General features: G+C 36.3%; 1 protein-coding gene across 4 annotated transcripts in view; it reads left to right on the top strand.

Annotated features, from left to right (window-relative positions):
* The window catches only part of LOC117394873 (cadherin-18-like), a 250,425-nt gene extending 246,155 nt beyond the window's left edge, over positions 1 to 4,270 (top strand). For 3 of the 4 annotated variants that reach the window (XM_033993548.3, XM_033993545.3, XM_033993549.3), the window contains one exon: positions 3,533 to 4,270. In XM_033993548.3, coding sequence (XP_033849439.1) covers positions 3,533 to 4,020 — 488 coding nt within the window. In that variant the 3' untranslated portion in view covers positions 4,021 to 4,270. The remainder of the gene's footprint in view (positions 1 to 3,532) is intronic. The other variant, XM_059020744.1, reaches the window with a different exon arrangement.
* Positions 4,271 to 14,726: the final 10,456 nt, after the last annotated feature.

Below are 14,726 nucleotides of genomic sequence, written 5' to 3'. Positions count from 1 at the left end.
AAGCAATACATTACCACTTTAGCAACATTGCAGCTTTACAGAAGGGGCAGAAAAATACCTGTTAAAAGCAATTAAAAAAAAGGCATAGTTCAATCGTATGTGCTAAATACAGACTTCAGCACATTCACACAGCACTCCATTGAACTGACATTTTACAATCAGTTACCTACGCCCTCTTTAAGAGATAGTACAGTGATATTTTGCTTTGCTATATAGCTTACATATTTTACTTAGGCTATACCATAAGTACCAAATATCTTTAATTTTATAATGAATTACCTTTACCTCGTTAGTGCAATGCTTGACTTCGGAATTATTAGCATAGCCCTACCTCAAATAAAATACAGTCATGCCTACCTCAGGACAAAGACAAAAACTCTCCTAAAAAAGCAGCTAAATTGAATACTCTATCATAATAAATACTGTAGATATGATAACAGCGTAGCAGGTTTTTTTTTTTCGTTGCAAACATAGCTATTGGTAGCTCCATGGTTAGCTACTCGGGTAACAGGGGATTTCAATAAATTGATCTGATTTTCTTTTCACTTTCCCAGTTGCCTCTAACAAAGGCGGCAGCTTGTGATTGATAGATTCATTTCTTGAGGTAAATTATTTTTGAAATTATCAGAACATCATAAAAATGTAATACTAATCCTACATGCTCGCACAGGAGGTAACCCGTAAAATCTTTGTGTTGGCTCTGTGGGAATCTGATTGCCAAGTGCTGAGAATTCTCGCAGTGCTCAGCATGTGGGCGACTGATTTTTTGTTCACTTCTGTGTGCTTTACTCCAAGTCATTCAAGAACTACTTGAGGTTTTATGAGTTCTGTTGCAATTTCTCATTGAGTCTCGGTTTCTCTTCTAGCTTTCAATTTAAAAAGCTGCTTTATATAAATTGATTTGTGATGAAATGCTACATTTTTAGCCAGGAGGTTATTTTTTTAGTTATAATAGTTAAGATTCCGTTGTGTACCTGACCACATGGTGATAACGAAGTTGAGATTTGTAGCATTCATAGCACTCAAATAACACTTTATAACCACACTGAAAACTATGCATCTTGGGGGTGTCCAGCAGCAGCAAGGGCTAACAGGCATTGTTAGTTGGTAAAGTAATTTATGGCTGAGTTAGAGCTGGAACCACCATAATTAGTCACTGTAAAGCAGTAAAAAGCAGAGTGGGTTAGGAGCTGGTGCATCACAATTATTGTCCACAGTTGTTGAGTTCTGCCTTGGTATAATCTAAAGGATTTAGAATCTGCCTGTGAAAATGAAGTGCACAATGGAAACCAGACTACAGGCAACTCCTGTACCACACACCAGGTTATTTGACAGATCTTTTTTTCCATTTTGTTTTCCCCTTCAACGAACAGTGATACGTGTAAACCTATACGGTTTACATGTATAGGTATGTCAGGATGTGAATGATGTGGGGAAGAAGTGAATGTCCAAACAGCAAGTACAGGGTTAAAAAACTTCCGTATTTAATAATAAAATAATAAATCCACCCTCTATACCAGCAATGATATGGGGGTTTACAGCCCCAAACAAAAGAACACACATGTAATCCCAATCCAACAATTCCACCTTTGTGCATGGAGAAGTGCTCCAGAGTGTTGGCTGTGCTGTGCTTGTGCTGTGCTGTGGTGTATGTGCTGGCTCCTCCCTGTGACCCGCCTGGCGCCACGTGTGATCCCCACAGCTGATCACAATAGATTTGTTTAGCAGTCTTGTAACTACGCTCTTTCTCCAAAATTGCCAACTGGTTCCGTCCTACCATCTCGTCAGCCCTTCCCTGTGAAGGTGTACCACCAATCTTACATAGCGCCCTTCCTGGTCGGGAGGTAGACTTGCAGCTCAGATTCCTTCTCTCCTTGTTACAGGGTAATACAAATAAACATGGTTTACATGTGTTTGTAATGTGTCATTAAAAATAGCATGGGTACTCTGTGATTATGATAATATAAGTTTAATAAGTGGTACTGTTGATAAATTAACATCAACACAAATCTTACACACAGCTACTATTAATATTGGTATTATTCAAATTGCATATTATTTGGATTAAATTATAATTTGTCAAGTAATCTGGTTAACCACTTTTAATTAAAAATAATAAAGTTTGTAATGTAATTATATAAAACTTTATAGACCAATTAGCTCTAGAGTGTCTTCCACACCCAGAAGTGTCAGAATAAAATCATTATGGTGCACACTTTTTTCTTCTCATCATCTGGCACACAGATTGAAATGTAATATGTAAGCATCGCAGTGAGGGGATCTTCTATGAAGTTTCAAATCTGCAGTCGCTGCTGCAATGACTAATAATTTATGCAACTTTTATACAACTTTGCTTGTATTGCAAATGTCTTACATATACTCAAAAAGTGTGAAATTGCAGGAAAATGCTAACATCACAAATTAATTAAGTTTACTGCTTCATCACCATATAGTTCATAGTTTCTATAGATTGTTGTTATATTGAATTCTAATGTTTGTATATAAATATGATTTTCTCCTCATAGTGAAAAATGATTGAAAGTTAGGAAATATATAGTTACATTTATATGCCAAAAAGTGTTATGCATTTATTGTAGAACATTTTTAGTTAAAAAGTAAACAATAGTTGCAACACTGTTTCGCAGGACAACAGACAACAGAAATAAATTTAACAAGCAGTGTGTAACGAGTAATATATTGCACTACATTTTTATTAAGTAATAAGTAAGGGCATTATATTATTTATTTCTGAAGAAACTAGTAACAACTTAGAAGTTACTTTTTTCAGTAACATGCCCAACTCTGTTTATGATTCTCACAATGTAGTTTCATTATAATGATCTTTCCTCATATCCATTTTACTTAATGTTTACTTAACATTCAAGTCTGATATGCCACTGCCCCTAGATTATGAGAACAGGGATGGATAGTTGTTGTATTTCTTTAAAATTCCATTTAAATGGGATTAAACCTTCTGAACCTCAGTAATTGAACAGTACTGATACATATTACATATAATAAACATAATGTTGTCTTGTACTTCCCATAAAATGTCAAGGTTCCTTTTATGAAGCAAATACTGTCAGAAAAACTTACATTTAAAAATAATTAGCATCACAAAGTAGTGTAGCTCATAATCTATTATAATTATGGCATACAAACTATTGTAACAATGGGGTTGTAAATCTTTTAATTTTAGAACTCATTCTACGTACAATTGTGTGTTATTATTGCATTTCTGTATTCACAACCTCAAACTGTAAGTCACTGCCATAAAAACTGTAATAGATTAACAGCTTTTATTATAGGATGCAAAATAACTGCCCATAGTCAAACCTGATTTATACTTTAAATTACAAGGTTTTCTACCAGGAATTTGACCTTTCAGATCATACCAAACAAATAGAGTTCAAATAGGTGGTGAAACTGTTGATTGCATCATCAAAATACCTGTTAGCTGTTATTTTATTTGGAACTCAACACCCATGACCCCTGTAAAGTAATTACTTTTTCCCCCTTTTTTATTTTTTAGCTATTGTTGTACTATTCGTTACACTGAGACGAAGCAAGAAGGAGCCACTGATTATTTCTGAGGAAGATGTCAGAGAAAATGTAGTTACTTATGATGATGAAGGAGGCGGGGAGGAGGATACCGAAGCCTTCGACATCATAACGTTAAGGAACCCAGCAGCAGCAGAAGAACTGAAGTTCCGAAGAGATGTGATGCCAGACATACAGAGGGTTCGGAGGCACAGCCCACCGTTGGTCCTTGATGGGGTGGATGTACATGAGTTTATTAAGCAAAGACAGATAGAAGCTGACCTTGACACCAGTGTTCCTCCTTACGATTCTCTTCAGACGTATGCATATGAGGGTCGGGGATCACCCCCTGGGTCAATCAGTTCTCTAGATTCAGCAACCACACACTCTGAGCAGGATTATAATTACCTTTGTGACTGGGGACCAGAATTTCTAAAACTGGCAGAACTCTTTGGAGAAGAGTCACAACAAACCACTTAAGCTTGTGTTACTGTAAAGCAAACCCATGAGTTAAATGAAAGAAAAAAGCTTCAGAAGTTGTTCACTTTTACTGTAGAAACAAGTTGCCCTTTTCTTTATTTGAACTTGGGTTCTACAAGTGAAAGAAAAGAAACCTGATTTTGAAATTACAAAAATAAAAAGGAAATTATTTTCCCTGGTGTATATTTTTTATTGCTGAATAAAGTCCACAGCTCCAGATAAGTAAATATATGTGATGACGTATAAGCAATTATTTATTTTCTCTTTTATTTTTCATTTCATGAATTGGTTTTGCAAAATGATAAAGACTTGCAAAAAAAAGGTCTTTCATTATGTAGCATTAGGTTTGATTCTAATGCCTTCAGTAATAAATTAACACAGGATTTATTTTGACATCTCGGAAACAGAAACATTTGTTTTAACAGCATGTAATAAAAAACAAAAAATAGAGAAAACTGCGACCAATTCAGTAATAATGGAGTAAAACAGGCTGTAGTTATACTAGATGAGACCTTAAACTGATATCCTCTTTTCTCAATTGCAGTCTTTCAAAGAAGGGTAGGGTTTCATCCAGTCTTCAGTTACCATGTACATCTCAGTGGCGCTATCCAGTATACATATCTTCAAATAAATGATATGTGCCATTGTAAACACAATTAGTTCACGGTATTTCTATGTAAAAAAGACACATTTAAATTATAAAGTGGTCCCAATCTCACATAAAATACTGTGAGTGGTTTTATGATAATTTTTCCTCTCTTAATAGGTTTTTTACTTTTCTATGTGAAGCCAAATATTCAAATGGCTGTTGATTTATTTTTGTTGCCAACAGTATACTCTAAGAAGGAACTCAATTATATTGAGTGACAAAGTGTAAGGGCTGCATGGTGTGCAATTGTAAAGATATGTTATTTTGTAGTTTGAGCACCAAAAAATATTCAGTTCTGCTGTTCTTTCACCCAAACTGCATGAGATGGCATCTCTTATACACAAAGAACACTACACATATTACATTATAAAACAGTTCTTGGTAGTGCAGTAATAATAATAATAATAATAATAATAATAATAATAATAATAATAATAATAATAATAATAATCTCCATCCAACCACCACATATGTCACTGTATGAATGTTAGCAGAATACAAATTGTTTATTAATAACTACTTAATTTACACAATGGGGGCCATACAATAACAGATTTTCATCCTTTTTTATTATTTGACAGTCATAAATACAAAAAAAAAAAGTTTGACTTAAAGACATTAACTCTAGTAAAATAAATCCATAAAATTTACCATGTATTCATTATTACTAAAAATTGTTAGGTGTCATCTTCCAGTTTATAAGAACAAGGAAACAATGCGAGAAGCTTATATTGAGATCTAAAAACATTCACAGATGCGGAGAGGAAGTGAGCCCATAAAGTACTTCTTGAAGGTCTGTTCCACAAAGGAGCTTCAATGTAAAGGTATACCTGAATCCCACCCTGCCTCTCTGATGCTGAGGAGCCCAGTGACTGTTTCCATAGCCTAAATTAGACCGCAATTCTTATGACGATCAGCTATGGCCTGTTTTGTGTATTTATTTGATTTGATTTGATTTCTTAGTTAAATTAAATTGTTTCTGGAATAGGCATCAACTGGTCTGTGGGTACGAATCCAGTTTCTTAGATCCAGAGTTTATTGTTCTTTTGGAATACATGTAATCATCTGGGGAATCCACTAAATGGGGTGCTGATCTGCAAATAATGATGATTAGTCTCAGATTGGCAATATGAAATTTTTGTAATGTATTTTACTGATAGTGGCAAACTATAAATATCAGTATTGTCATACTAGTCAAATAGTTAATGGGCTCACAGCGTCAGAGAGACAGGACAGGGCTAAGTATACATTTACACCAAAACACATTTGCGGGATACTTTCTGGGCTTACTTCCTCTCTGCATGTAGTATTTTTTTTTTAAATCATCAACAGTTCAACTTTCAGGATCTAAATATAAGCTTCTCATATTGTTTCCCTGTTCTTCTAAACTGGAATACGACACCAAACAATGGATAATAATGGACAAGGGTATGTGCTATTGATTTATTTCACTAGCTTCAAAGTCTATACAAAATCTTCATGACTTGATCATAATTGTGAAGCAAGAAAATACAAATAAAAATATTTCTGTTTCCAAACTAATTTTCTGCAGATTAGGTACTTAATTAGGCCTTTCCCTCATAGCGTCAATTGCAAAGCATGGCAATGCCACCTCTTTCACTGAATGTTTAAGATGGCTTACCATGCTTTACCAAAGCTTAGTACAAGGAAACCATATTGCACAGATCCATTAAAACCAGAGAAGCAAATTCTCTGGGGAATTCTCCCAAGAGAATGAATTTAATACATATCTAAATATAAAGGTTGTTTAATTCAGAAAAGCAGACCTGAAAACTAAACAGGTTTTACATGTGTCTTTAGATCATCAATGGCTAAAGATCTGGAACACCTGTTAATTCTGACTAATTAATTGGTTCAATTAAGTAACTGAGAGGTTGGTTGAAATGGAAACCAGCAGCCCCAGTAGCTCTCCAGGACCAGGGTTGGAGACCCCTGCTCTACAGTAGATGGTATTACACATGAGACAAACACAGGGGTACAAAGAGATGCAGCAGAACATAAATACTAGCAATAATATACATGTGCAGTAATTAATTAACTGAAATTAAAAGGCAAAGTTAAAAAAATATTATTATTATTATTATTATTATTATTATTATTATTATTATTATTATTATTATTATTTATTTATTTATTAGCAGACACCCTCATCCAGGGCGACTTACAAGAATCACAGTACAAGTAATAATACAATTAAGAGCAAGATAAAAATACAATAACTTTGGTTCTAGCAAGTACAAGTATATGACAAAATACCATTCAATAACGGAGCAGATAACAGTGTCAGTGATAGTTACATCAGGATGTAATTAAATACAAAATACTACTGATTAAATGACACTTGTGACAGATTACAGTACTCTAAAGTACAGGATTAAATGCAGTAAAATAGGGGGCAGATAAGTGCAAGTAAAGCGCATTTAAGGAAGAGTGATAAATGTCCAGAGGGAAAAAATTGTTTCTTTCCACTCTCTCACAAGCTCACAACATGACTATTTTTGAACCCAGGACACAACATTGCTCAGCTGCTTGGGACCTGCCTTTCCAAAGTTTCTAACCACGTTTGGAAGTAGTAATTATTTTTGAACGTTGTCAGCCCTAGTCACACCACGGATGTGTTAACAACAAGGATGACAAACTGTATAACATAATTCCATGACATCACGTAAAAATCCCAAGGGTAGGCACCTAAGCTACTGATTGTATCTTTAATTTCCTATCATATGGCTTGCCTGGCAGATGGAAATCCGGGTCTTGGTCAAAAAGCTGATGTTTGTAATATGCAACCCTTTTTAAATATAGAGGGAGTTTTCTGAAGCACAAAACCGAGCCTTTATCATATTTGACCTGGCACATGTATTTTACTGCTGTGTCTGTGGAGTCACTGAATTCCATTCTTTTCACATGCTGCCAAAAGAAAATGAGATTCCATAAAACATGGTGAGTTTAATGTAGATCAATAAAGGTCAGACTTCTGATTCCAATAAAAGAAAATACTGTAACAGAAATGTAAAAAAGTATCATTGATCTGCAAGTGGGGCAGATGCAAAGGAGAGAAATGTGTTGAAGATTTTAGGATGATTCATGTCTGGAAAACGTTTTTAAGTATTTTAAGTGATATCATTAGCAACTTTACTTATATTTCCGTTAAGTGTCATCTTATCCACAAAGATAAAACCAAAAGGCAAGCTGCAGCCTAGATATTGTACAGTTAGAAAAGTTTTTATTGCATTGCAAGTCTTATACAGAAAGAATATAGGAGGCAGCACTCATGTTGCATATAAAAAAATATATATATGCAACATTAATAAAGATATATAACACTATGGGTGTGCTGTGAACCCAATACGTGAATACATGTAATCGGATGACATCACCAGAAGCTGACACCAGATGTACCCTGGAAATCCATTTCTGGCACTGATTTTATCTCAGAAAGTGACTATACAATACTTCAATGTTTATTTTTAATTTTTTAATTTTAAAAAAAAATGTAGTGTGTCCAATTATAATTTTCCCTCTGATTTTCTCCCAATTTGAAATACCCAATTGCTTTTCTCCTCACCGTAGCAATTCCCCACATGGCTTAGGAGACCCGAAGGTTCAGTGGGCATCCTCCGACCTCACAACCAAGCAAGCTTCCTTTTTCACCCAGAAACTCGAGAGCGGATGTTAGCAAGCTACCGACCCCTGGAGGACAAAGGCCAGCCCTACAGGTGTCCGCTCTGAGCTCACTGGGTGCCTGACCAGCAGGGTTTGCTGTAGAGCGATGAGGAGAAACAGTCCCTGCTGGATTTTAACTTGCTAACCCACGAGAGCGTCTGAGCCAATGCGACGCTCCCTTCAGAATCCCCAGTGAAGACCGGCCTACTTCTCACAGCCAGGACGCGAACCTGCACTGTATACCTCACCCTGCACACCACGCGCCGGTGCTTCAACCAGGTGATCCACTCAGGGACCCCATTGAACCTGCGCTGTATGACTCACCCTGCGCACCACGCGCCGGTGCTTCTACCAGGTGAGCCACACAGGGACCTTAAAACAATCCCATCACAAGATAGCCTGTTTTTAGTTGAGTAATTTAAATTTGCTAAATATCTTATGTAATTCTCTGTCAGAACGCAAATCTCGAATTTTATTCTTAGTAAGTATCGTCACAGCCTCAACGTGGGCCAGTGCACTTTAAAATGCCAGGGCTGATTTGTAGTCTCAGTACGTCACTGGTCATCGGTTTCACGTTTCTATGGAATTTGGTGTCATCCACACCTAACCCTAAAACCATCCTCTTACAGGATGGATGATATACTACGGCTTTGCTTTTTAACAAAATGCATTGTAAAGTAGTATATTCATTGTGTAACAGGCTTGTGAAAAATGAAAAATACCCGTAGCTATTACCAACCTCCTTACAAGTACTTGGTTGTGCTCGTAGCTCGGCAGAGGCCTAGTTGAAACCCTTTTGGTGGGAAGACAGTGGGTGGCTGGATGATTAGGATTAAACATCATTAATGGAATGCTGTTGCCTGCTTCCATTTGTGGATACTGAGGAAGTCTAAAAAGGACCAAAAAAATTCAGCATTCACGGAACTGCTCAATTTCTGAATAAATACATACAATCATGCTTAGAAAAATTAAAGGTGCTGCCATATTCCATTTAAAGACTTTCTAAATTATATGCATCTTGTACCAAATGATGCGTAAAATAATGGTAGAATTTTTTATTGTTGTAAAAATATACATCACACTGAAAATTTGCAAACATACAGCACTGTATATTTTCCACATGTATGGTCCCCCTCAATCGTCTTCCATTATTAAAGATCGGAAACCCCTGTCAAACGCGTGTAAGCACATTGTCGACATAACATTTTTATACCCGAATGATAATGTTTTAGACTTCAAATAGTTTCTCACATACATGCTGGACAGCATATAAACTGAATTTTGGTATTGACAACTGGTAAGTGCAGGTGTAATTGGTTACAAAAGTACTGTAGATTGAACATATAAAATCTGCTTAAAATGATATAGAATCGTGGTCCCTGAGTGGCTCACCCAGTTAAAGCACTGCCGCTGGGAGCACATGAGTCACACAGCTTCAACGGCACCAGTTCGTGTCCAGGCTGTGCAAACGAACTTTGCTGGGGGCCCCGAGGGGGGCCTCATATTGGCTCAAACTGGCAGGGACTTAATCTCCTCATCGCGTAACAGTGAACCCTACTGGCCAGACACAGAGCATATTCAGAGTCTTCCGGGATTGGTTGCCCACCCACTTCTGCTCTAGATTGCTCGGCGTGAAAGCAATTCTGGCTTAAGGCTTGTGTGGGGACTCGCTACAGTGAGTAGAAAAAACATAATTGGACATTTCAAATTGGGGGGGAAAATAAATCAAAAATAATAATTTTGTGACAGGATGGCTGACGAGGTGACGTCAGGTCAGAAGCAGGAAGGGAAACAAACAAGTACTGCAGTGCAAAAAACGCTTGTGGCGCCGTTTATTAACAAACACAAAAATCTAATAAAACGTTTAAACAAAAACACACTGCTCACAGAGCGAAATAAAACATTGAAACAATATACAGAATCACACTTTTATAGTGTTGGCAAAGAAAGAGTTACAGTTCCTCATCAGCAACCATTTTGTATATCTCACTCTGTCTCATGGAGTCGTACTGCAGGTAAGGAAGCTTGAGCCTCAATCCAGTATAACAAGTGCATGAAGTTATTAAAACTGCTTAATTTCATGTGTAACTTGGTTAAAAGATATAACATATGCTTAAAATGTTGAATGGATGTAATATGCACTGAAATAAACTTTATTTTTACCATAAGCATTTCATTATAGTAATGAATGGTACATGTATATTTCTCTCTGTACAGAAATGGACATGTTGCCAGCCCTGGACTACATCTCTCAAGTATTTTGTTTTATTTTTGCAACATAAAGCTATTTGGTCCCAGTGTGTTTTTATTGTACATGCATGCAGAGGTATGAAATTTGTGAGATTGTCCTACTGTGCCATAGGAGTGGTTACACAGACCCTAGGTGGTCTGCTTTTTGGCCTTAGGTATGGGCTTAGTCTTATGCATCTCAGATGGAGAGGTGGGGTACATTTGAGGAATAATTGTGAAGGAAGACGCCCTGCTTGATGACTGCTGATGCCTAATTCATATTGACTGGTTATGTTCAGTTTCCATGCTCAGTTTATCGAAAGCTGTTGGCAAGCAATATAGCAACACTGCAAATCTAAAAATAAAAAAACAGACAGTTTTGAAAAAAAAGCAAATAAAATATGATCATTTCTAGCCTTTCAATAAGAATTGTTTAATCTGTATGAAATAGGCCTCAAGCCCATAGGGAGTGTCTATCTTTATTACAAGATAAATCAATCACATACTGCACCAATTTTCTAAGATGTCAGTTACAATCAGATGCTATCCTCCATAAACACCCTATGCTTCTTTGTTAATTTCAATCACAGTTAACTAATTTACAATTTATGTATCTGCATTATACTGTATAACTATGAACGGTTTTACTCTTTATCAATTTTTTAATTCTACTAGCCGACGACTATCATTTTACTGTACATCTGTGGTTAACCCAACCATGCCTGTGTAGGCAAGTTGTTGTCTGTGTTTAGTTTTTTCTTAGCTAATTCCCTACACTTCATCTATAGGTTACATGGTACAGGTGGCTGTTCTCTGGGGCCCACAAACTATTCCTAACCACCTATGTGTGCTTCCTTACTAATGAAATTAAAATTGCAGCTGCCCCTCTTCAATTATTTTGGCAAGAAGGCTGCCTTGCAATATAGATACACAGCATATTAATGTAGAAACTAAACACTTTTCTGGTTCTGAACTTACAACTCCCCATTTTCTGTCAAGTGTTTACAGGGTAATTGGAGAAACCAAAGTAACATTCGTACAAAAAAGATGATTGATCAGTAATTTATATAGACTCAATTAACAGATAAACCCTTGTAATGTGTGTTAAGAACTCAAACATCCATCCATTATCTGTAACCACTTTTCCTATAGAGGGTTGTGGTGAGCCGGAGCCTAACCCGGCAGACACAGAGTGCAAGGCAAGACTACACCCTGGACGGGACGCCAGTCCATCGTAGGGCAACTACAGGGCAATTTAGAGAGTCCAATCCAATCCTAGACAACATGTCTCTGGACTGTGGGAGGAAACTGGAGTACCCGGAGAAAACCCACACAAACACGGGGAGAACATGCAAACTCCACACAGACAGACCCCTGAGGCCGGAATCGAACCCAGGACTCTGGAGCTGTGAGGCAGCAGTGCTAACCACTGCGCCACCATGCCGCCCAGAGCTCAAACATCAAGACATAACCAAGAGAATTCAGAATACAGTGTTTAACAGTGCAATGCTACATTCTGAATGGAAACTAGTTGGGAATCAGTATTTCAATAAAAAAAATGCTTCCTAATGTTCAGTGGTGATCGTTTGCTGGTTGATAATCTCCCATATTAATCTCCAACCTGCTCTAAACTTGATCTCCTTTCAAATAACTCATTGACCATTAATTCTGAGATTTAACACAATGAATTGCAAGCCCTACGTACTCCATAACAAACTGTTTAATTGATCATTCAGCCCCAGCGTAGTATCTAATTCTCATTCCAATGCACTTATTGATCCCCATTACAAGTTTCTAAATGCAAGTTTTCTCACACATTTTTTTATTATTAAATCGAAGCCATTGTATCTGGTTAACTAAAGTCATTTATATAATATTTTCTGTTCACATGCCTAGCATGTGGAGGCTAGGTTTATAAAAAGGGGAGGTTATGTGAGCATGTTAAACTGCTAAACAATCTATTACTCACATTCAAAATTGAACCATGTAGATGTACACAGAACTGTTTGATCCAAATGGCACCCAATGCAGAATTTAGAAAATGTACAGGATGATCTACAGGTATATACTGTATTATTGTATAACAAGTGTAAATGTTTAATTCCATAAATAGTTAAATCTTAGAAGCTGATAAGAAATCTTTAATGGTTGTTTATCTGACACAGCCCATCTGAATTATGCTTGTAACAGTATTTAGGTCTGGGTTAAAAAGAAGAATACAATAGTTAATTTTTTTACCAACAATGTTATTTTCTTTATATCCTAAAGCAAGTTATTTAGTTTTTGTTGCTTTTTGCTTGTTGTAACAAGCACATTTTCATATTAGATTTAGCAGAGCATGACAGCCCAAGGCATTCAGCTTGGAAACAGTGTAAAACAAACCTCCATTGTACAACTAACACAGAAGTATATTACAAGCATATGCCCATCTTCACCCTAATGTAGTAGCAAACAATAAAGTGGAAAATTAGAATTGCTAAGATTGCAGAATTCTTTAGTGGAGAGTAAATTGGATGAATCTAATTTCAGACAACTCATATTTAAATGCATTAGATTTTATTAAATGAAAAATACATCACCATAATGGTAAAGTCATTGCTTTGCTCTAAGCATTATTTTACTGTTTTATGAACTACATTATTTAAACATTAAGAGACCCATATTCAACAGGGACCATGTACCCATCTGTATTTGAATTAAGCACACAGTTTTCCATTTGCTATATTCAATCAAACTCAATTAACCACATGATATGACTTACATGCCATCCTTTCCTAAGCACCAGAGTGCACAATTTTGTGGGCATTCTCAGAGGTATGTGTCCCAGCTGCCATATTCAAACCAAACTTTTTTTTTTTCCTTTATGTTTGTTCCGGAGGTGAACAGGCAGGAACTGCATTTAACTCCTGGGCAACTTTTTTTGACACAGCATTAAAACATTGTGCTGAACATTTTAACATGCATTTTAAATTACAAACAAAAAAGAGAAATCGGATTAGCCTGTTTAAGATGCATTATTTTACTGAACTAGGCTATACTTTTCTGATAGAAAAAAGAAAAGAAATGTTATATGCATCAGTGGTGGATTTGAGTAAATGCTAAAAGTGTTTTGCAAGTTATTTTTTAACAGTTTATGAATATCAGTGTGTGTAACATTCTACTGGAAAAAGCTGTAGGCTTACAGACAGTATGCTTGAGATTGATGAGGTCTGATCTGAGATCATTTTTAGGTGAACTGCCCAACAAAAACATGCAAGATTACTGTTAAAAATTAGACCACCCTGCAACCTAAAATACAAAAAATTAATAACGATTTTAAACTACAGTTTCATTGAATCTCTAACATTATAAATGTGCATTTCCCAAAAAGGTAAATAATAATAAAAAGTTTATTACAAACTTATAACAGCAGGACACATTTTACGGAAACAATATAACTGAAATGGACATTTAAGCAACACAGATGAACAGATAAATACAGATGAACCCGCTTTAGATAATGATTGTCGTGCAGGCATAATTTGTGATATAAAACAGGTCATGATATAAAGCGGGTTTCACGTTTGCCTGTGACAGCACATTACAAGTGCGAGGGAAGAAGAAAGAAATCGAATGTGAATTAAAGACCAGAGTTTTAATACTATACGTTTAGTCGTTCTTGGACGAATACGCTGTGTATCATTAACTGGAACTAAACAGTTTGTGTCATTATCTAAAGGCATGAATTGTCGACTGATGAGAGCTCTCAGTTGGGTGTTGCACTTGGTGATTTTGTTGTGTGCATTTGTATAAGACTGACTATGTTAAAGAAGAACAGTTTGGTGAAGTTGGTGTTTTTAACTGAACTGGCTCCCATTAAGACAGCATTTGACAGGCTACACAAAATGTCAGTTTATCAGCCGAGATGATTATTGGTTGTCAGTTGCATTGGGAATTAATTATATCCTGTGGTTACTTAGTAAAGTCCAGCCACGCAGCATTTGACAGGCTGCACAAAACGTCACAGTAAGCAGGTTTGTGAGATGATATTAAAAGAGAAACTATGGTGCATGGTGAGTGGTTTTTGAAAAATCATGATAATAAACAGGGTATGAGATTAAGCAAGGTGATATAGAATGAGTTAATCTGTATGTAGGGGTGCCTA

Source organism: Acipenser ruthenus, chromosome 3, assembly GCF_902713425.1.
Source record: "Acipenser ruthenus chromosome 3, fAciRut3.2 maternal haplotype, whole genome shotgun sequence".
In the NCBI taxonomy this organism is placed as follows: Eukaryota; Metazoa; Chordata; class Actinopteri; order Acipenseriformes; family Acipenseridae; genus Acipenser; species Acipenser ruthenus.
This window is presented reverse-complemented; position numbering and strand designations above follow the sequence as displayed.